This window comes from Uranotaenia lowii, chromosome 3 (genome assembly GCF_029784155.1).
Source record: "Uranotaenia lowii strain MFRU-FL chromosome 3, ASM2978415v1, whole genome shotgun sequence".
Taxonomy (NCBI): Eukaryota; Metazoa; Arthropoda; class Insecta; order Diptera; family Culicidae; genus Uranotaenia; species Uranotaenia lowii.
This window is the reverse complement of record NC_073693.1, coordinates 31,246,513-31,269,722: the sequence shown is the minus strand read 5'-3', so window position 1 is coordinate 31,269,722 and position 23,210 is coordinate 31,246,513. Positions and strand designations below refer to the sequence as shown.

At 37.3% G+C, this 23,210-nt stretch overlaps 2 protein-coding genes across 2 annotated transcripts; one reads left to right on the top strand and one right to left on the bottom strand.

Moving 5' to 3' along the window:
* The first annotated feature begins 11,210 nt into the window (after nucleotides 1-11,210).
* On the top strand, nucleotides 11,211-11,864 carry LOC129757751 (uncharacterized). The gene is made up of 2 exons (XM_055755045.1): nucleotides 11,211-11,345; nucleotides 11,406-11,864. Exons 1-2 carry the CDS (start codon nucleotides 11,275-11,277, stop codon nucleotides 11,836-11,838), a joined length of 504 nt encoding a protein of 167 aa, XP_055611020.1. The 5' UTR covers nucleotides 11,211-11,274; the 3' UTR covers nucleotides 11,839-11,864.
* A 9,763-nt stretch (nucleotides 11,865-21,627) lies between these two features.
* On the bottom strand, nucleotides 21,628-23,151 carry LOC129754419 (uncharacterized). Its single transcript, XM_055750481.1, has 3 exons — nucleotides 22,416-23,151; nucleotides 22,027-22,268; nucleotides 21,628-21,955 (listed from the first exon to the last, which is right to left on the bottom strand). The coding sequence occupies exons 1-3, from the start codon at nucleotides 22,917-22,919 to the stop codon at nucleotides 21,874-21,876; spliced, it is 828 nt and encodes a 275-aa protein (XP_055606456.1). The 5' UTR covers nucleotides 22,920-23,151; the 3' UTR covers nucleotides 21,628-21,873.
* Nucleotides 23,152-23,210: the final 59 nt, after the last annotated feature.

The window sequence follows — 23,210 nt, the reverse complement described above, 5'->3', positions numbered from 1 at the left end:
TCAATTGTTGAAATCTTTAGATTCAGTCCATCATCAGGGATTAAGGTTAGCAAGCGGAGCATTTAGGTCTTCTCCAGTTGTTAGCATTTTGGTTGATATGAATCATCTTCCACTTAAAATGAGAAGAGATAAACATGCAATAGATCAAATGACTAGGATTATGAATAACATAACGCATCCATTGTATAGTACTATGAATAATGTTTCAGATTATTATAACAGAAAAGATCATTCGTTTCCATCTAGATGTTTCAAAATAATCAACGACTATGACCTTCCGTTACCAAATATTAGTGTTACTCAAGATGAAGAAGATCCACCGTGGATTTTTCCCAAATTAAATATCAACTTATCAATGAGTTCTTTACCTAAAAAATTAACCGGAAGAGTTATCTTTCAAAAATTATTCAAAGAGATTATTACTAAGTATAATGATTATGATATGTATTATTCTGATGGATCTCAATGTGGTCAAAAGACTGCATGTGCCATTTATGATGAAAGTAAGGATACAACTATGCGTTTTCGTTTAGCAAATTATAGTTCTGTGTTTAGTGCTGAACTTAGCGGAATTCTAAAAGTAACAGAAGAAGTTTTAAAAAATAATAAAGATAAAAACCTTTGTTTAACTGACTCATTGAGCTCTCTTAAAGCAATCAAAAACCCCTTTTCTAATCACTGCATAGTTAAAAAAATTTACCAAAATATTTTGAAAATCTCCAAGTCTTCAAAAATTCTCAAATTTTGTTTTGTGCCAAGCCACGTTGGAATAATAGGAAATGAGAAAGCGGATGTAGCAGCTAAGCAAGCAACTAATGAATCTATTTCACAAGTTTCACAGACATCTTCAGATTTCAAAAACATAGTCAAATTTAGTTTCAAACAAACTTGGAATTATAATTGGATATCTACTACCGAAAACAAATACAGAGAAATTAGAGATTCAACTAAGAGATGGAGTTGTGTCGAAATGTTCAGAAGAAAAGATTCAGTAATTTTAACTCGTTTGAGATTAGGTCATACCAATCTTACTCACTCCTATTTAATGTCACATGATAGTCCCCCGATCTGCGATCATTGCAATGTAAACCTTTCAGTCAAACATATTCTCAATGATTGTGAAAAATATGCATCACTTAGAGAAGAAAATGATATTTCAGATATTAATGCTTTAAAAGATGATTTGGTCAACCTTAAAAATGTTTTAAAATTCCTCAAAAAATCAGATTTATATGATTCCATTTGAGTTTTTATTGTTATGAGAAATAATAGATTATAGTTATAAAAAAAAAAACACAGTTAGCTTAGTTACACACTTTTTTTTGTAAACATTTAAAACACACTTACATTTATATTTAAGATTTTATGTATTATATATGTATTTATGAGCACAATATTGTAAAAACAACGGCCTAAATAGCCTTTAGTTGTGCTGATGGCCGACCAAATAAAACAAATAAAATAAAAATTTATCATGATTTTATTAATAAGTATGTTAGTACAATGTTTTTTTCGTGTAAAAACTCAAAAAAAGGCCACAATTAGGAACACTAGTTTCAATGTGTTCCTAAGAATGGACATAGTCAAAGTTTTCCAAAGTATATCAAAGTCATAGAATGTATTTGAAATAAATTTGATTGAATTGTGTTTAAACTTAAATTTCAACGATCTGTTAAAATAAACTGTTTTGAGCTAATAAAACATGATTTTTTTACTTCAGTGAATCTCAAAGCTAAAAATGTTGAAAACATATTTTCGCCAGGTTGTAAAGAACGCACCCTTCGCGACAGAGAAGGAAACCATCAAGTTACAGAGAGCTTCTCAACGAGAACAGAATCGAAAGGAAAAAATTAAAAAAAAACTCAATAAAATACGTTGTTTACCGTCATCTGGGACATCATGACATCGGGCATTTTCATCTTCTTAAAACCTAATGTCCACAGATAATTCTACCGTTTGTACATTAAAAGTTTTAAGGTTAAAGGGACATCAAATTAACGTAGTCAGCAAAATAATTGGTTCCACCAGTTATTTTTAAATTTACAAATCATGCGATTTTCACCCTACTAAGAAAAAGGGGTAAATTGCAAAAATCATTGTTTTTATTGTAAAAATAAAATAAAAAGTTTGAATAGTTATAGTTTTTTACATATGGGGCTCTCAGAGCCAAAGGGGTATAAGTGACAAAATGTTCGATTTTGAGTTAATGATGCGAAACGATTTTGCACATTACAAACTATATTTGATGATTTTTTCGGAATTTTAGAATTTTCTTTACATACTTTTACATTAAAAAGAAATATACAAATTCCCGGAAAATGTATGGAAAAAACCAGACACATCAATTTACAAGCTTGTTTTCTCGAAATAAGCTTTTATGCACTTATACCCCTTTGGCTCCAAGGGCCTCATATTTGTGATGTCGTTAAGCATAAAGCACGATCTGCAGTTATTTTTGATTTTTTTAGAATTAAAGTTTACATTTTTTTCAAAAACAAAGCATTAGGGTGCTGTATACATTTAGGGGCAAAAACATACTACAAAAAAATTTACATCATATTCTAGTATATGGAAACAAGATTTAAACTGTGAATCATTGATTTGCATGTCGATGTATTTTGGCCCAGACTGGTAAAGGATTTTAAAAATATTTATTTAAAAAAAATTAAACGATTGTCCGAAAAATATTCATATACCAACAGAGTTGAAATAGGATTAAAAAATCCATGTAAAATTTGAAGGTAATATCATTAAGTCATTCCGTCATATTGTGTTAAGTTTTTACGGCATCAAAATATGTAAAAATTTCGATTTTTAAAATTTTCTATGAGAATCAAAAACTTCAAAAAACTATCTCTGAGAAACTATGGCATCATCGTTTTATTATCATTAAATGATAATTTTATTACATTATATTCAAATAAAAGTTATAAAAGAGTTGTGGTACACAAATGTTGCATCGAACCATGCATGATGCTCTGTTTGACTGTTCTTATTTGTATCCATTACAATGAATTTTCTACTTTTTGAAATATAACAAATGTATCCATTGGAAAAGTAAAAGAATTTTAATAAGCTGCATTTAAATAAGCTCAACATCCACTACTTTCTTCAAAACTAGCGTAAAGGAATATTGTGTAAAATTTAAATAGTCCTTATTTCTCAATTCATATTCCAAAAACGTTGTAAAATTTAAAAAAAGGTGAGTTTTGAGATTTTTTCATTGAAGTATTAAAAAAACAGACGCTGGGTACGATTATAAATTTTTCCTAATATGTTAACATTAAGAACAATTAGTGCCAAATTAGGAACATCGACACACTTCATGAAACATGATATTTTTCGTAAATTAGGGCTTTAAATGATTATTTAAACCAAAACAGAGTTCAGAAAAAAATTTGGAACTAAGTTACCAAAAAATTGTATATCTAAGTATTAAAGATTCGGCGTAATAATATCAAGTCTAAAAACCTCTGACAAAATATAGCGGAATTAGGCTCACTTACCCTATTATAATTAACAAAGTGGCGCTAGTGTGACATCTCATTTTAAAATTTTGAACTGGTTTTTTTTATATAAATGCAATTCACAGTCTTAAAATTAAGTTCTTATTTTTCGCTAAAATGTTTGTGTTGGAATATCCTGATTTGTTGGTTATAATTTTTCATTAGTAGTTCGAGATCAATTCAGGCTCGTTGGCAGTTGAAGTTCGTAAATGTTCAGAATGCAAACAAATAAAATTCTGGAAATTTAAAGTTACGGCGTCGTTATTGGTTCAAATAAAAGTAGGAGATTCTCAAAACTGCACAGTGAGATTGTGATGCTTGTTCCCAGCACCTTTCGTTTGGTTCATTGCGCAATGGTGATTATCTCGAACCAATCACGGAGTGCAACCATTTTGCCATTGGCCAGGAGGGGCCGCAGGTAAACCGTAGTTGATAGCAAGCTCAAGCTCAAGCTCAATGGATAATTTTGGTAGATCAAAATGAAATCCTTCAAGTTTTGCCTTAAAATATGTAAAAAAGACTAAGATTTCTGTCTTTCTACATATGGAAAACAAAGGATTACCTGCTGCCATTTGGAACAACATATTTGTGCGATCAAGTCTTTTCCACTCGTAGAAACATTAAAACTAGGAATAGCAGATTAATCCAAATCGCACTTACATCAAAGGTTAAAACATGTAACAGCATAAATCCTCCAAATCGTAAAAGAAGGATATTTAAAAAAATTTATTAATTGTTTTCTTTCCATAATTATTATGGAGACGATGTCGTTCCTTCGCTCTTCGCCATCAACTAACACTTTTTTTTTGGGTAGTGATTAAAAAAGTTCCCCGACCGCTGGCTTGAGGTTTGGAGATTTTTTTTTATTATCGGACAATTTGCGCCGGGGGTCTTCAGATCTTCCCAAAATTTAAATTTTGATTCATTTTTAAGATTTAACCCTTTAATGCCTGACTTTTTTAAATGAGAATTGCAGATATTGATTCAGTGAAATAATAATATTTTAATTCAAATATCACAACTGTACAGGTTGGAAGTCGTATTATAAGAGTTATGGCCCATCCAAGTTGAAAAATAATTTAGAAATTCGTAATTCCTTCTTCCAAACCTTGTTAATTGGATTCTGGAAGATGTTTGTAATTGACTGAGATTAAAAGAAAAAAGTTGTAATTTGCAAATCTGAAGAATTAACAGCAATTTTCCAAAAATTACTTTAAAAAAATATATTTGATTTTTGTAATTTTTCCCCATACTTTGTTCAATATCTCACACATTCGCTCAGCTTTAGCTGAATCTTTTTCGCTCTGCCTCTCTAAAGTAAGCTCGATTTGCTCTCCGGCAGACGACATACTCATCATCGGTGACTTCAATCTACCTGGTTTGAAATGGTGCTCCTCCCCAAGCGGCTTTTTATTTCCGGATCCTGCTCGTTCTTCATTCTCAGCATCCTCCAACATCTTTCTAGACTCCTTGAGTACCGCGACTCTTCGACAGATCAACAAAATTGAAAACGAAAACGGCCGTATGCTTGATCTCTGCTTCGTGAACGAAGGGATCAAGAATCCGGCGATTGAATCTGCTCCTGCTCCTCTTGTTAAAACTGTCCCGCATCATCCAGCCTTAGTGATTTCACTCGATATCACTAAAATACACGGCTCAGAAGAGAAAATCGCTTCCTTCTATCACGATTTTAAGAACGTTGACTTTGAAGCTATATCCCTCGTCCTGCAATCCGTGGATTGGGAGGCTGAGCTCGATTTCTCTAATCCCAATGCAGCTGCTGAGACGTTTACGAACATCCTGAATTATATCATCGATCGTCATGTGCCGAAACGCAGCACGGCTACCAATCTACGGACCCCCTGGGTGACTGGAAGTCTTCGGAGACTTAAGACGGTCAAGCAGCGCGCACTACGCAACTACAACAAGCACAAGTCCCTCTACACTAAGGACATATATCGCAAATTGAATTCTGCCTATAAGAAAGCCAGTAAGCGTTGCTACCAGAATTATATTAATCGGTTACAAAAGAATTTCAAGAACAGTCCGAAATCTTTTTGGAAGCACGTGAAAAATCAGCGGAGAGAATCAGGGCTTCCGTCTCACATGTTCCTGAACAGCGACACAGTGAACTCTGATCCCGAAATTTGTGATCTATTTGCCGTGAAGTTCTCTAGCATTTTTACAACTGGATCCATTTCTCCTGAGCAACTGGCTAGAGCTGTGAGAAATATATTGCCTATACACACTAAGATTGCATTTATCCTGCTCGGGACCATGATTCTCTGTATCACAGGAAAGCTGCTCAATTCATACGAAACTCGAGTGGGAACTCACCCGAATCTCGGGACGCTTCATATCTCCTGAAATTCGCGATGAAATGTCTACGAACGCCCAGGAACTCGAACAAGTGTCCTGTATTACGTAGGATCGTATCAGCTGTCAACCGTTTTCTGTCGCGCTTTTTATTTTTTATCCTTTTTCATCTTGTGCTGTTGAGTAAGATACCGCGTGTGTGGTAGAAATATTCAAGCGGTGACGACAAAGTCCAGAAAAAAAACTTCAAGGAACGGTCATGTTCGTTTTTGTCAATCTTTCATCATCGAATCCAAAGCATCGAAAGCTCAGTAAGTTATCTACATATGTATGTTATCAGTATCGAAATAATAATTTTCATTTTCGTAGAAGAAATGCATATGAAGTGCGTCCACAAAAACAGCGGGAGTTGCCGGAGGCTTTTTTGTTCCAGAGGATCCACTGGTGGTGTTCGAAGTCGAACAAAAAGGACATAATTGGCCTTTGCTGCATTCGTTGTTCCAGTACTTTATCAGGTTGCTTGTCCAGAAACCCCAAATGACCTGCAAGAACTGAATCAAAAGGCTGAAGGAGGTAATTTTTTAAATAATTCATATGTGCATGAAACTAAATTGACTAACTAAATTGTTTTTATTTTTCAGACAAAATGCTTAAGCAAACACCCAGGCTCAATTGATGTTACTATTATTATTAATCAATATTACAATTAATCCATTTCTCTTCGAACCATGAATAAAGATAGAAAGGAGAAAATGTTATAATTTGAAAAAAATTGTGTTTTTAATTTTCTGCATAACAAATAACTAAGTTCTATGTAAATCTCGTGAGGGAGCATTCTCGAGGCTACAGGAGAATTTTGAAACTTCCTGTAAACCACAGGAGGAAACTGTTTCGTACCTACAGGTGCATTTGACAGTTGTTTTCCTGAGCACTTCTTCTGTCCCGAGATTTTTCCTGTAATTTCAGCTGTTGAAAATACAGGACAATATCGTTCCGACCACAGGAGAAAAGATTAAGTGTGTAGGTTCTTCGATTAACGGTATCATAATCGACGATGCATCCATATCGAAAGCGACAGCTAAGCTGAAAAACTCTACATCTATGGGCCCGGATGGTATACCTGCTACTTTTTTGAAGCGTTTTATGCCACTTTTGCTGTTTCCTATTCGGCTTATTTTCCAATCATCGCTGGATGTTGGAATCTTTCCCTCACTGTGGAAGGAAGCCTACATGTTTCCTGTTCACAAGAAGGGTGACAAGAGAGATGTTAACAACTACCGCGGAATTTCAGCGCGATAGCCAAATTGTTTGAATTGATTATCTTGGATCCCATTAATTCGTTCTTCAAGCACCAACTTTCCAATGATCAACACGGGTTCATGCCTAAACGATCCACGACTACTAACTTACTCACCTTCACATCTTTTGTGCAAGACAGCTTTGCTAGGAAAACCCAAACTGACGCCATATATACTGACCTTTCTGCTGCATTCGACAAGGTGAACCACGATATCGCTATCGCAAAGCTGGAACGTCTGGGTTTCTGTGGATCCCTTCTGCACTGGTTCCACAGTTACTTAACAGGTCGAAAGTTATCCGTTCGTATTGGTGACTCTTTTTCAAATCATTTTCTTGCCTGCTCCGGTGTGCCTCAAGGAAGTCATTTAGGACCACTAATTTTCGTGATATATTTTAATGACGTACTCTCGCTCCTTGACTGCAAAAAACTTGCATATGCCGACGACCTGAAACTCTTTCACACCATAAACAGCCAAGAGGACACCAATTTCCTGCAGCAGCAGTTCAATGTGTTTGCTCAGTGGTGTGACATGAATTGCCTGCCCCTGAATCGCAGTAAATGCTCGGTCGTATCATTCTCACGTAAGCGACAGCCTCTTATTGCGGAGTACGTTCTCGGAGACGGAATCATTTCTCGGGTGGACCACATCAACGATCTGGGCGTTATTCTCGATCAACGCCTGGAGTTTAAGACTCACACAAACTACATCGTCGACAAAGCATCCAGAAACCTTGGATTCTTATTTCGCACGGCCAAAGACTTCAAAGACGTGTATTGCCTGAAAAGTCTTTACTGCTGTATAGTTCGTTCCATCCTCGAGTATGCTTCAGCTGTTTGGTGCCCTTTCTACCAGAATGGGGCTGAACGAATCGAGGCTATCCAGCATCGCTTCTTGCGGTATGCCCTACGCCATCTGAACTGGCAAGACCCGTTCCGTTTACCAAGCTATGAGAATCGCTGCCGCCTTATAGACCTAGATACGCTTCAAGCCCGCAGAAACGCTACGCGCGCTCTAGTTGTTGCTGATCTCTTAACGTCCAGAGTTGACTGTCCCGTTTTGCTGGAGGCCATTCCTCTCAGCGTGCGTCCCCGAGGATTGAGAAACCAGCTTTTGCAGCTCTATGTTCCTATTCGTCTCAACAACTACGGAGCGAACAGCGCATTAATCGGCATATTGAAAACGTTCAATCGCTTTTCTGAGCATTTCGACTTCGATGTTTCGAGGAACGTGTTCCGGACAAAAATTTTAACTGTTTCAAGAACTGTATAGACCTATGTTAATTTTTAATCTTGTATTGTAATTATCTACTATTAAGTTATCATTAGGATCTACATATGATCCGTTGATTTTATTCTAATAAACAAATAAACAAATAAACAAATAAACATACATTGAAATAACGTAATAAACATACCATCGGCTAATTTTTTTATTCTCTAGAATATTTTTATAGAAAATATATCTCTCAAAAATATCATCGCGTTCCCGAGAAATTTGGATTTTGTGAAGCCAGTTTTGCTGCAAACTCTGTACAGAGCATGACATATTTTTGTTTTTTCAATATTTTACTTTAAAAGTTGATAAAATTTCAATGCGTTTTGATGTGTTATTTTATGATTTCCGTTAAAACATAGTAGAGTTATGTTACTTTCAAATATGGTTTCATTTTAACTACAAAAAAATCTAACCGAATCTAATTCGAAAAGTAAAAATTACATGTGTTTTAAGATCGTAAAAATAAACCAAATTTTCAATTATGGGGAAGATCTGAAGACCCCCGGCGCAAATTGCCAGATAATAACAAACGAATCCCCGTATCTGCAAACAGATTCTCTCAAATTTGGCGAGTGTGAATTTAAAAGTTCAAGACGGCAAGCACCTATTTACTAACGATTAACACATTGCGGTCAAACTACGAGATATCTCGTTTTTCGCGTGCAGCAAGTTTGCTTCACTCAGAAAAACAAACTTCGATGTTTAGGATTTATCCATGAAACTTTGTTTTACAAAATCAAACACGACACTTCAAGTAACTCATGGATATAAAATTTGTAGGATTTGGTCCAATGGTTGCCGAAATAAAGGACGCAAATTTGTTTTTTTTTCAGTTCAGATTTCTTTACAGTCTACACATGGGGAAAAGGACCTAAAAAGTGATTAAAATTAATTACGGTCTCTAACTGAAAACGATAGACAATTGATGTCTTCACAAAATTTTCATATATTCCGAGGATCTTTCATATTCTGAACAAAAAAAAAAATTTTTCTACCTAGTAGAAAAATAAAAAAAAAATCTAAAAATAATTGTTCTAGAGACTTTATGGCTTCACAAAAGTTATCTTATTAATTAAAGAAACTTTGTCGAAATAAAAAAAAATTACAAGCGTTTTAAAAATATAACAAGCAATTTTAAATTTTCAATCAATATCTTTTTCATTATAAGATTTTAAAAGTTGGTATTTTAGAAAAGAAGTTGTTTGAAGCGTTGAAACATACAATACAATGAACATCTCAAATGCATACATATCTCAACTAGGGAATGAGATATGTTTAAAAATAAGGTTGCCAGATTGCCCGGTTTTATCCGGGTTTGACAAAATTTTATAAAAATAATCATGAGAGGTTTTTTGGAAATCTAAAATACAATGCAAAGTCTGTCGATAAGTTTTGATGATAAATTCAAAATTTTTCAAATTTTTTTCTTGATTTTTATTGAGTAATTTCTGGATTTTGACAAAATTCGCCTGGATTTTTCCCGGATTTAAGATTGTCACTTTTGAAATCAAATGCCCGGATTTTGTCTCGTTTTCATATCAAATTGCCTGGTTTTTCCGGCCCGAATACGTGCTGAAAAAATTCTAGAAACCTTACAAAAAAAAATATTGCCCTTTTCCAGTGTTTTAGAACTTTAAGAGTTCAGCCGCGTTCGTATAATTTTTTGAATGAGTTTTATTTGTAAGTTATTGGTTTTCTATCGATGTATAAGTTTAACATCAGTTTTGGACTTTTTTTTGCAAATTAGCAATCAATACAGAGTTAAAAATAAAAAAAAGTTTTTTTTTTTCATTTTAAGTGTTTCAAGCGAAAAAAAAATCATTAGATATTGATTTATCAGTTTTCAAAAATTGTATCCAAAACTAATGTTGAACTTATGTATATATCAATAGAAAGCCTTGATCAATGAAACTCGCCAAAAAAATTAGACGAACTCGGCCCAACTCTGAAAGTTTTAAATCACTGAAAAATAGCATTTTTTGGATATTTTTAAACATATCTCATTTTCTAGTTTAAAAATGTATTAGACATGCCCCACAAAATAATGTGTTTCGACATTTCAAACAACTTTTGCAAATATACCAAGTTTATAAATTGTATACTAAAATAGATATTAAATAAAAACTCAAAATTACTTGTATTATTTTTAAAATGCTCGTAACTTTTATGATTTTCATGCGATATTGATAGTGTCTTCGACAAAGTTTTTTAAAATAATAAGATCTACTACTTTTGTGAAGACAAGGGTCTTTAAAATGATTATTTTAAGAATTTTTTTTTTATTTCCCTTCCAGATTGAAAATCACTTTTGATTTATATTCAGAACATTGAAAGATCTTCGAAAAAAATAAAAATCTCGTGAAGACATCAATTGTCTTATCGTTCACCGTTTGGCCGTAATTGATTTTGATCTTTTTTTTCAGGTCCATTTACCCCTAAGTGCAGTCCTTAATGTTTAAAAGTGCCGGGCGCCGACGACGGCAGCGTGAAATCGTTCTGTACTATTAAGTAATGTTATGAACATTCCAGACCTCCATTCAGAAGCATGCAAATCTGAAATTCAAACAAATTTCAAAACTGTTTCGGGCAGCGTCAGGAAAATACGTCTTAAACTGGACTTGGAGAAGGTTTCCTAAATTCGACAAAAAACTTTTTCCGTCAACAACTCCATTGCAAACCGAAACAAATTTAAAATATTTTTTTTTTTTTGAAAATTGTAGCTCAATCAATGGGCGATCCCTCTCGGGGGATTTTTGGAATTCTGTTTACATTCGAAGGTATTCAAATAAAAACTGATATATAAACAGGAAGCATGCGAAGAACGCTTCAGTTGTGGGTGATTCTCGAATATAGAATATCAGGAATTTTAATTCAAAATGTCACCTCTCTGTATCTTTTTCATGATCGTTACAGCCGGTTTTCATACATGTCGTGCAGCTACAGTATCGTGAGCATTAAAATAAAATTTTTACCTTCATTTGTGTTTTAGAAAAACCGCTCTTTCCAGTCAATTCCAGCAGCAGTTACTTTCGGAACACAACCGTCTCAGGGCCTTCCATTCGGCCGGGCCACTCCGATGGAATCCCACCATAAGCAAATGGGCCCAACAGTGGGCTCAGGAAATTGCCAAACGGAACAAGCTGGAACATCGGCCCAACAACAAGTACGGCGAAAATCTGTACGCCGTTTTCGGAACGACGACCATTTCGGCGGCCCAGGTTGTGCGCAGTTGGTACCAGGAAAAGAAGGACTTCACCTACGGTAGAGATCCGGGAGCGGAATTCAGCAAAGTGGGCCACTTCACCCAGCTGGTTTGGAAGAGTACCAAGGAAGTTGGTTGCGGAGCAGCCGTTAATGGCAAGAATGTTTACGTCGTGTGCAACTATAGTCCTCCGGGTAACTATCGGGGTCAGTATGCGCGAAATGTGTCGCCGAATTAGTTTCAAGTGATGTGCTGCTAAATAATGCTGCGATTATGAGTCAATATACTTTATTATACTGTTACCAATTCCGATTTATTTCCTTTTCGTTATATCCAATTAATGTCCAACTCCTATTTCTCACAAGTGCAATTGAAACCCGTGAAGCATTAATTCATCGATCAACCCTAAAATCTGAATCGAGGCTGCAAAATTAGGTCAACGAATTTGTTGAATTTATACGACTGAAGATCATTAGTCTCAATGGACGGTTCAAGTTGAAAGTTGACGCCCAGTGGTCAAAGATGGAGAAAAACGTGAATATCGCTTATAACTTCTTTTTTTTTACATTTCATGTTATAAATGTATTCCAAGAAGTTTTACAGTAAAATAAGTGCTAAGAGATTTTTTTTTAATTTTTGATTATTTCTCTGATAGTTAGTGTGTCTTCGAACGGGAGACAAACGTGTTTACTCACTGAATGTTGTCCGTTGACTGAATCCCGCTCACGACACGACAGCCCAGTCGTCGTGTGTGTGTGCGTGTGTAGAGTAAGGACGATGGAAGGAGATCCCCGACTCGGGAAGGTCTATCAGCCGAGAGGGTGTCGTGCTCGCAATTATCGGCTACACATCTCCCCCCTACACACAAATCGAAAAAACAGAAACAAAAATGCTTTTGATGCAATTGCTGATTTTCCTAGAATAACTGTATCTCAGGCCACACATACTTCAGGAAGCTCTTATATTGTGACATAATAGTGTGATAGTTGATCTCTCTTACGCAGAAATTTTGATCAAAAAATATCATCAGAGTAAAAAGTTATGGATGTTCTTAGTCGAAGTGGCAATGCGCGTGCTTCCAATTTCTATACAATTATGAACGGTACCGTATAAACACCGTAAATTTTTGCCTCGATTTCCAGCAATTTTTTTTGCTGGAAATGTTCAACAATCCAAATTTTTGCTGAAAACCAGCAAACATCATTTATTTTGCTGGTTTTTCCAGCATACGATCCGAATTGCTGGCAGATTAGGAACTTGTTTATTTTTTAAAGCAAAATTCAATTGAGTGAAAATGGAATGACTCCATTTCGGTGAGTATATGCTTCTGGTGATCCAAATATTGACTTTTAATAAATCTAACGGCTTTTTATATTTTACAGAGTGATTAAAAAAATCGATTTTATGACCGGAGGATCAGACGCAGCCGCAAGTGGGTCCCGGTCCAAGATTTCTATCCGCCGAATTGGTAAAATTTTTGTGTAGCACTTAGTTTTTATGAATAAATAAATTATGTTAACAAAATCATACAAAAGTTAATAATTTTAGGAAATAATATCCATAAGGCAGTATGAATAACAATATTTTAAAAGCGAACATTTGTAGGTTTCCTCGAAAACCTTTTTTCAATTGCTGATTTTCTAGCAAATGAGTTTGCTGATCTTTCTAGCAATCAATATTGCTGAAAACTTTGCTAAAAAGTCAGCGGGACAAAAACCAGCAAAATTTTGCTTGTTTCCAGCAATCTATAAAAAATTGTGTTTACTAAATGCAACGTGTAGCTTCTAGCTTCTGCTTTCTTGGAACTAATAGTGTTTTCGTTTATTAGCAGTGGTAACCTAGTTATCCACGAGTTTTGCCCTAACTCAGGCATGTCAAACTGGGGGTTTGCGGCCCGCGTAGCCCCGTCTTAAATTGTCACATAAAAAACCATCTCTGATTTTTGTGTAAAATATTACTCCAAAAATACTAAAGTTGAATGTAACGTTTTCAACTTAATGCAAATGTTTTTCGATGTTCAAATTTCCTATCAGAAAAACACGTGTAACATTGTTGCTCTGAACCACAGTTTGAGGTGAGATTCCGCTTCCGTGTAAGATTGTGCGTAAACATTCATAGCGTGAACAACATAAATATCTTCCAAGTATTTTGGTTCTATTATTTTTGCTTTACCGAAGGAACAACAGACATAATTTACCGTGATTAAATTTAAAGCTCAGAATAATTTTATTTCGGTGACCACTTGTCTAAAGTTTAGTTAATTTTGGGGTAAGTTTTTTGGTTGCACCGGAATTGAACAAAAACATATCCCACCGCTGGAGTCTTCTTATTGTCTCAAACCTATCCGAATACGTGAATATAAACAGCATACATTTTTAATAACATTAGTCAACAATATTTTTAATTCGTAAATTGAGAGTCATTTTTAATACCATACCGGTCACTGAATTGAAAAAAAATATCGAAAATTCTGATTATAGCAGTTTTTGAAATACTGTAAAATGAAAAAAAAATATGTGTTTTTTTAAATATAGCTGAAGAGCTACTGTTCATAAAATTATCTTTTTCTATAATCTGATCGATAAACTGCTCTTCGCAGATATTTTTTAAATATTTTTCTGGATTCAGAGGTCGATTTTAAATTTGAAACTTGACGCCAATAAATAAAGTTAAGTTTTTTTGTAAACAATTGCTATCACATCATATGAAGCCTCAAAGCCAAAGGGGTATTAGTGCACAAAAGCTACTTTCGAGATAGCACGCTTCAAAGTTTCTTTGTTGTGCGATTTTCCATATACTTTTTGGGAAGTTGTAGTGTTTGTCCGTTCAAAAAAATATGAAGATAAAATTATAAAAATCTGAAATAATCACTGAATAAAGATTTTAATACAACTAATTGTTTAGAGTGATCAACTCAAAAATGATCATTTTTCCACTTACACCCCTTTGGCCTCAAGAGCCTCATATATAAGCCAATATGTCAGAGCTTTTTTTAAATTTCTCAGAAAAATGGAAATTATTACAGACAAAGAATTAGTTACTACAGCAGCATCTACTAGCAGGAGAAAAATACAGGATGAAAAAAGAATATTTCAGGCAAAATGGGAGTTGAGTTATTTTGGCACATCGATATTAAACAAAATAATCTGCTTGATATGTAATTTCTGCATAAGTGTGCCAAAAGAGTACAATGTCAAAGGACACAACTCTAGACACAAAAAAACTTATGATGCTTACACCGGAAATTTTTTGCCGGAATTCTTGCTATGTTTGCAAGTACCTATCTATGTGAGTAGTTTTTTTTCCATAATGAAAGCTACAAAAACTCCTCATTGTTCGAGATTATCTGATACAAATTTATCGTCAATAATGAAGGTGTCAGTGACAAAGAAACTTCAACTTGATATTAATGAACTAGTATCTTAGAAAAGATGTCAAGCATCAGTACAATAGATATAAGTTTACTAATATGTTAAAGTCTATTTCACATAGAATCTGGTCGAATCTTTTCGTTTACTGCAGCGAAAAATTTCATGAAAATTTCATCAAGATTGAAGCAGTCAGTCAAAAGTTATCGACGATGGAACGCGAAAGGCGAGAGAAAATCCTGCACACTCACGTAGAGAAACCGATGTGGTCAGTGGTAAAGATCGCGAAATTCCTGAAATATCCAAAATCGACTGTAAATTCGGTACTGCAACGTTACCGGGAGACCCTTACGGTGGATCGAGCAAAACAAACCAGGCGTAAAAGTGGAACATATGGCCGGAAGCTGCGAGCAAAGATAATTCGATCAGTTCACAATAATCCAGGAATCTCCTTGCGTGATTTGGCGAAAAAATTCAAGGCGAACCACAGTATAGCTCGACGAATTTGTTTGCGAGAAGGCTTGCGGTAGTATCATGCAAGAAAACACCCCAACAGGACGCTGAAACAAAACCTGGTTGCCAAAACCAGAGCAAGGAAGTTGTTACGAGAAAGTGTTGACCAAGTACAACGGATGCATTTTGATGGACGACGAAACTTACGTCAAAATGATGTGAAACAGACTTTATGTTTTCTAGCTGATTTTGGCTGCGGCCCTCTACGTCATAGAAAATTTTTAATGCGGCCCGCACACCTAAACGAGTTTGACATGCCTGCCCTAACTGCTGTTTTTGTGTTCATTTATTGATTCAGAAGTCCACTAGTAGTGCCCTAGGTTTGAACCTCAAGCAGGCGGTTGCAACCCGTAGAAGTTGTCAGTGTTGGGGTAAGCATAAGGGTGAGAATAGCAACCATATATTTGCATCGTCCAGGGCGACAATTCTGTTTGTTTATTCAGAGAAAGTTTTGCCCCGCGCCAGTGGAGAAAAACGAAAACGGTATAAGTGAAATTCGTTTTAAGCTTTACGCAACTGATCTACAGCCTTTTTTCCGAAGCATATGTCTGACAAATATATTTGTGGTGGATTATGGGGTTTCGAAAGCTATAAATTTTGTAAAAATCGGTGAGAAACAAAAGAGATATAGCGGTTTAGTCAGAAGTGTCAAATTGACACTCCATTGACTGTAGCAATCGAAAATTCCAGGGACGGATGAGGGTTAACAGCTTAAAGTCTGCTTCATTTAATATTGGAACAAATTCTTTTGCTCATTGTGGCGCTCCGAGTGGACGGATTTGGAAACTTTTTTCACCCACGTGTCGGACAATTCATTACCTTTCACCATGTATTTATGTCATAACACCAAACGATAGCATTTTGTAAACAACCGCCATGGAAGCCGAACGGAGAGATCAAATTGTGCACAGTTTTCTTACGAGTACGAGTACGAGAATTTCTTCGAAACAGCAATGAATAATTTTTTTAATTTTTTTTTATGAAAGAGTAAAGAAAATGCTACATTTGTATGAAAAACAAATTATGAATTCGTTAATAAATGACTGAACTACACGCAATTGTTTGTGTTCTAATATTAAATGAAGCAGACTTTACATCCGTCGAACTTGGTCAGCACTTGGTCGTACAGCTTTCGAGCACGGATTCTGGCCACATTGTTCTGCTTCAGCGTCCGATTTGGCTGTTTGCTGGCTCGGAATGACCTTATTCCTTCCCGGAGACGAATTCGTCGCACCGTACTGTGAGCGGCCTGGAACTTTTTGGCCAAATCGCGGTCTGAAAGCTTGGGATTCCTCTTGACGGCCTTGATGACTTTCCCACGCAGTTTCCGGTCGACAGTTCCACTCCGACGCTTTGAATGCGGCTTCCGAGCCGTCGTCAATGTTTCCTTGTACTGCTTGATAACACGCCATACGGTTCTGGGCATTTTAAGCTGTTTAGCTAGCTTCGATGCCGACAACAATGGATTTTCAAGAAAACTGTGCACAATTTGATCTCTCCGTTCGGCTTCCATGGCGGTTGTTTACAAAATGCTATCGTTTGGTGTTATGACATAAATACATGGTGAAAGGTAATGAATTTCCCGACACGTGGGTGAAAAAAGTTTCCAAATCCGTCCACTAGGAGCGCCACAATGAGCAAAAGAATTTGTTCCAATATTAAATGAAGCAGACTTTAGGCCTGCTGCCTTCGACAAACTTGCTCAAAATACAATTTGATGAAACTTTGAACTTCCAGTTTCTTTTTTTTTGCCGTTCTTACAGTAAAGTTTAGTTGGGGGTGGATTTGGGAGAACATTTATTATGGGTCTTAGACATACCTCTATACGTACCTGTGGAGCTCTACAATACCGCATTCCGTACGCGCCCCGAGATGCGTCCTGTGTCGTCAACGGCTGGCGGATTAAAGAGGATGATGTAATCAAGATGGTTGCCTCATCGCCTGCTGGGTTGATGACGTCTCGGCAGGAGTGTGTCGTGATGGTTGATAGCCCAGTAGGGCAGATGTCACGACCATTGTCATCGCATGGGCACATCATTTTAAGGGGCACTTTATAGCCGTCACAGTACCTATCGAATTAACTCTGAATGCTAGAATTTTTTTTTCATTGTGAAAAATAATCAATCAAAAAAACGTGTCTATTTAGCGTGCTAGCAATATCCAGCAATCTAAGCTGTAATTCTTCCCATGCCCCGAAGTTCAATGAGTCAATTATAGGGACTTGATTCTCACATCGTATACTACGATAGCGATCTTAAGCCTCATCCTTCGCCGTACGCTATATTCTCAAGCACAGATTGCTCTGAGAAGGAGAACACAGGACGGGAACGTAATGCACACTATATGGCCGGGCTTCGACCAGACCGAGCTGAGCGCCATGCAAAAAATTTTAAACAGTTGAAATTAAATCTCTTGTGATTAATTTACTAGATCGAAAAAGAATATATGATTGACTGAAATGAATTCCTTGGAAATAAACTACCGAAAGTGGTTCAAGAACTTCAAATATTTTGTCTCTTGATAAAAATATTTGCACATTAAGTTCACGTGTCTCGAAAAAATGCTGATGACGTTCAGTTCGGTCTGGTCGAATCCCGACCATATAATCTTCTTCCAAACCCAAGCCTCAAGGAAGCTTTTCCTGAGCTCGAAAGGCATGCAAGAATTTCGTTCGTAGAAGCATATTGAAAACAACCAGACAAATGCTAGTCATTCGTCTCGAGCTTTAAGCTCTCAGGCTAGTTTTTTTTCGTTTCTTTTCTCTTTCCTTCAACACATTTTGGCAGCTTTCGTTCGCAGAAAAACCTATGCAGTACCGGTTATTGTTTTTGTTTTTTCTTATGAAGACTACAACCTGGAAAAGCAGATGACGGGAGCCGTTGTAATGTCCATTCCCAAGTATGACTCTCTCAATTGCAAAATATTTATTGAAGTCTAGTAAATTGCATATTTTTTTCGTCACTTCAATTTAAATATGTTTTGACAAAAATTCAATACTTACACCCGCTATATTTAAAAAATGACGGAATGACGGACAATATTACAAAATTTACAAAAATGAAAATTTGCAATAATGACAAATTGTCAGAACTATTAAAATTTGCAAAATTGAGAAAATTGACAAAACATAAAATATTGCAAATTGACAACATAGAAAATAAATTGTTCAAAATTACCTAATAAAGAGATTTAATTGACTACATTCACAAAATTGTCCAAATTGTCATTTCTTCAATTTTTTGTCATTTCGTGCAGCTTTCACCTTTGAAGGAATCAGCTGTAGCCCTGTAACAATGCAAGCGCATTAAAAAAAATCTTAAATATTCACTTATTGATTAACATACACTTACCGTTTTTCAAGAGGATCTAGCTTTTAATTTAGCACACTCTTATTCTCTGGTGAGAATTTATAACACAACCAGCCAAACTTCATTCGATTTTTCGATTTTCCATTCTTCTGAGTCAATCCAAAATATTTTCTAAGATTGATGTTTTTATTTCATAGAAATAATTTCTTTAAACTACATTTTTCTTTGGTTAATAAAATGGAATTAATAGGAATAAGCAATTGAACTTTTTTTTTTATCAAAAACTTCTTTAAAATCAAATTTAAAAATTATTTAGCCCAAAACATAATTGTTTTCTTTCAAAAATTATTCTTTTGAATCACAACCATAATTCATCGATTAAAATGTAACAGGTGATTTTTTTGAACCAAAAACCAATATCTTTTATTTTTCTTCCAGGAAATGCCATTCGGCGCAAAGCGTCCTAATGTCAATAGTGTACAAATCCCGTGCCAATAATGTGCGAATATCTGCATGCTATGATTGAAGTAAATCCTGATCTGTGGGTTCCTGGTCACTGGGCGAATTGAAGGACAACCAAAGGTCAACACTAGTAAATCTTAAGTCCATCATCTATAAGAGAGTTAAGGTCATGACTTCATCACGTCTTTTAAAATCAAAGTAAACTTTCTGGACTCAGTAGACGACCCACAAAGGTAACAGGTCATGGCGAATATCTCTTCGAAGATAATATTTATTTTTTTATTTACATAGTATTCCCTCTCACAATATAACTTGACGAACATATTTCCTAAAATTCACTCGGTCCATGGCAACCGTTCTCCATTTCTCGGACATCCCACATTCGCCAGATCACGATCCACTTGGTCAAACCTCCTCGCTCGTTGCACCCCTGCTCATCTCGTTCCTACATGATTAGTTGCGAACACTCGTTTTACAGGACAGTATTTCGACATTCTTGCAACTTGTCCTGCCCAGCGTATCCGTCTAACCTTCACCACCTTCTGAAGACTGGGTTCGCCGTAGAGTCACGCAAGATCGTACTTCATCCTTCGCCTCCACACTCCGTTCTCCTGCACGCCGCTAAAGATGGTTCTTAACACTCGTTGCTCGAATACTCCGAGTGTACGTAGGTCCTTCTCGAGCAATATCAATGTCTCGTGCCCCTAGAGTACAACCGGTCTAATGAGCGTCATGTACAGGTTACACTTCGTGCGAGGGCTAAGTCTTCTCGACCGCAGTTATTTATGGAGTTCATATTAGGCACGACTTCCGCTTATCATTTGCCGCCGAATCTCACGGCTGGTGTCGTTGTCTGCGGTCACCAGCGAGCCGAGATAGACAAAGTTTTCGACTACCTCCAGTTCGTCGCTGTCGATCGTGACCTTGTTATTACTGGACAAGCGAGCTCGGTCGGTCTCGGATCCACAGGCCAGCATGTACTTCGTCTTGGACGTAATAATCATTAACCCAATCCTTCCTGCTTCGCGTTTCAGTTTGCAGTAGATCTCCTCCGCCGCCGCACTATATCAATGTCATCGGCAAAGAAGGCAAGTTAACTGGATCTGTTGAAAATCGTGTCCCGCATTTCGCCCACCGCTCGTCGAATAACACCTTCTAGCGCCACGTTGAACATCATGAAGGATAGACCATCGTCTTGTTGAAGTCCCCTGCTTGATTCGAATGAACTCGACAATTCACCCGAAATCCGCACACAGCACTGCGTTCTATCTATCGTCGCCTTGGTCAGTCTGGTCAGCTGTGTCGTATGCGACTTTGAAGTCGATGAGTAGATGGTACGTAGGGACTTGGTATTCACGCCATTTTTTTGAGAATTTGCCGTAATGTGAGGATCCGGCCCGTCGTAGACCGTCTCTCCATGAAGCCGGCCTGACGAGTTCTCACGAATCTGTTAGCTTGTGGCGTTAGGCGGCGGAGTTCCTAATCCCGAACCCTTTCGGGACAACACTTTGTAGGCTGCATTGAGGACAGTGATCGCTTGGTTCTTGCAGTCCATTTTGTCACCCTTCTTATAGATGGGGCACATTGCGCCGTTAAGGTGATCATCGAATTGCTGCTTCCACCGTCCGTCAGGATTCCTCCGTCCTTATCCCGGCACATTTCGGCTTGCGGCATGAAGCCTTTGCGGGATGCGTTTAGTTTAGTTTCTGATAGAACTTTTGTGTTTCTTGCGAACGATGCAGCTGTTCCAGCTCCTCCGACTCCAGGCGGCGCTTTTTCTCCTGGAAAATTCGGACTCGCTGCCTCTTCCGCTGTCGGTGATTTTCCACATTTCGACGAGGGCTTCTTTGCACTACTGCCACCCGTACGGCATTCTCTTCATCCATCACTCTCCCACACTCCTCGTCGAACCAATCTTTCCGTCGAGTTCGCTCCACATGCCCGATGACGTTCTCCGCAACGCTGTTGATGGCTGTCTCAATGGTATCCCAACAGTCCTCGAGGGGCTTCGTCAAGCTCGCCCTCAGCCGACAGCGCTTCTTCGAAAAGCGACCTCAGATTGCTTCAGTCGTGCGAAGTCTTCGAAGACAAAAGCCCCTAATTCAAATATCAAATACAACGTTCATGGGTAGAGGCGAGTTCAAGACTTCCCAGAAATTTTCAAGGGTTAAGAGAATTGAAAAAAAGAGAGAAATACTAGGCTGAGTACTTTAGGCCAGGGTCCCACAAAAGGCCTACGAGATCCGGATACCGGCCATAAATTTAGTTCTGTCGCTGACCATTTTTTTCCAGGATTGTCATCCCTTAGGATGATTCATTCCCTACTCCAGTAGAAACAGCTTTCACAATTTTCAATAGTTAGTGATGTTAACCAGATTTTGTTTCGTAATAATAATCTATTCATGAAAAAGTATGAAGAATAGCTCTGTTCAAGTAAAAGACAATATCAATATATACAAAATAGAATCTTTGGATGGATATATAAAAAATATAACTATCACGATTATTATAGTACAAATATTTTAAATGCAAACGGGTATCGTCATAAATATTTGAAAGATACAAATATACAAATAGAGTAGGTAAACTAAGGTCATGAGCACACTACTTTTCATTGAAGCATCAATTTTTTGTCACATTTTCCCTGTATCGTCCGGTAAAATTTCCCGGTGGATCGTAATTACACACCACAACAACGTTGGACCTAAAATTAAAAACCGGAAACGATTATTTTCAAATGATTCACAACGAACAACGAACCGATAACAAACTCACCCCTTGGTAGCCATTCCAACGCCCAACTTGGTGGAACCCTTCCAAACAACTTGGGTAAAGTGCCCGACCTGGGAAAAATTTCCGGGACTAGCTTGCCCGAAGGTGTAGAATTTAATTTCGTCGTACCAGGACTGCACAGCATCCTCCCCGGACAGGTTCGTTTTCCCATAGGCGGCATACAAATTCTCTCCGTACTTTCCGTTGCTGCGATGTTGCAGGGCACAGTTCCGCGCCGCTAGGTTCTGTTAATTTTTTTTCCCGAATAAGAGAACATTTGTATACAATGTATGTAGATATGGTTTAGGTTGTTAACACGTGAATCAACAATAAAAAGCGGTAGGTACACGATCGTGCGTTTTTTTCTCTGTCACCGCGAACACAATACTCACATTAGCCCATTCCTGTGCGTACCGATCCAAGGCCGGATCGCGAGACAGGGGCGGCGCCGAGTGTTTCGCCCGGAGCCGATTGTGTGCTTCCAAAACGGCATCGCGGAAGGCTGACGGTTCCAGTGGTTCCGCTGTCCTTTGGGTGGCTTTTGAAGGTTCCGGAGAACGAATTTCCGTTTTTGGGATTTCAGGAGCTATTGCCATACGGGATATTCCGCTCTCCAAAGATTTTTCATCGGTTCGAAAAGATCGCCCCGAAAACTTTTTGAAAGATTCTTCGAAGAACGCTTCTTTGTTGGATGTGGTTGACATGCCGCCCTGGGAGCGGAACGATTCCATCTTCGTCATCGTTCGGGGGTGCCCGTTAGATTCTTCGATAACCGTGACCCGTGACGACGATCGTTCCGAGCCATTGATCGTTATAATTTCACTGATCTGCGAAAAGCTAGACCCGCTGGAACTACTGTTCTTGACGATGGTCACTTTTTGTTGTGAGTGCGACATTCTTTCTAACAATTATCAGAAGGCAGGAGTGGAACAAATTGCGCCTGGCCGTGACTCACTTCTTCTAACAACCCTGATGGCCTGACGGCGGCTTTACCGTTGTTGAGCACTTAATTTAAACCGATTGAATTAAATGTGCGAAACGAGCCTGACAAATACGCGCGCGCGCCTCAACAGCTGCTGTTGAATTAGTTAAAAACGACCAACTGTATGCACTCCGCCCGATAGAATGAAGAGCGTTGAGCTGCGCAGCGAAAGCAGATGCTCCAAACAAACTCGCAGAATTCGATA

What these genes read in the sequence shown, in the direction of transcription:
- LOC129754419 (XM_055750481.1), bottom strand. Translation starts at nt 22,919, where the DNA reads ATGTCGCACTCACAACAAAAAGTGACCATCGTCAAGAACAGTAGTTCC. An exon ending in ACGCACAGGAATGGGCTAAT is followed by an intron (nt 22,269 to 22,415) that starts GTGAGTATTGTG and finishes AAAAATTAACAG; the next exon opens with AACCTAGCGGCGCGGAACTG. An exon ending in GTTGGAATGGCTACCAAGGG is followed by an intron (nt 21,956 to 22,026) that starts GTGAGTTTGTTA and finishes TTTTAATTTTAG; the next exon opens with GTCCAACGTTGTTGTGGTGT.
- LOC129757751 (XM_055755045.1), top strand. Translation starts at nt 11,275, where the DNA reads ATGTCACCTCTCTGTATCTTTTTCATGATCGTTACAGCCGGTTTTCAT. An exon ending in TGTCGTGCAGCTACAGTATC is followed by an intron (nt 11,346 to 11,405) that starts GTGAGCATTAAA and finishes CGCTCTTTCCAG; the next exon opens with TCAATTCCAGCAGCAGTTAC.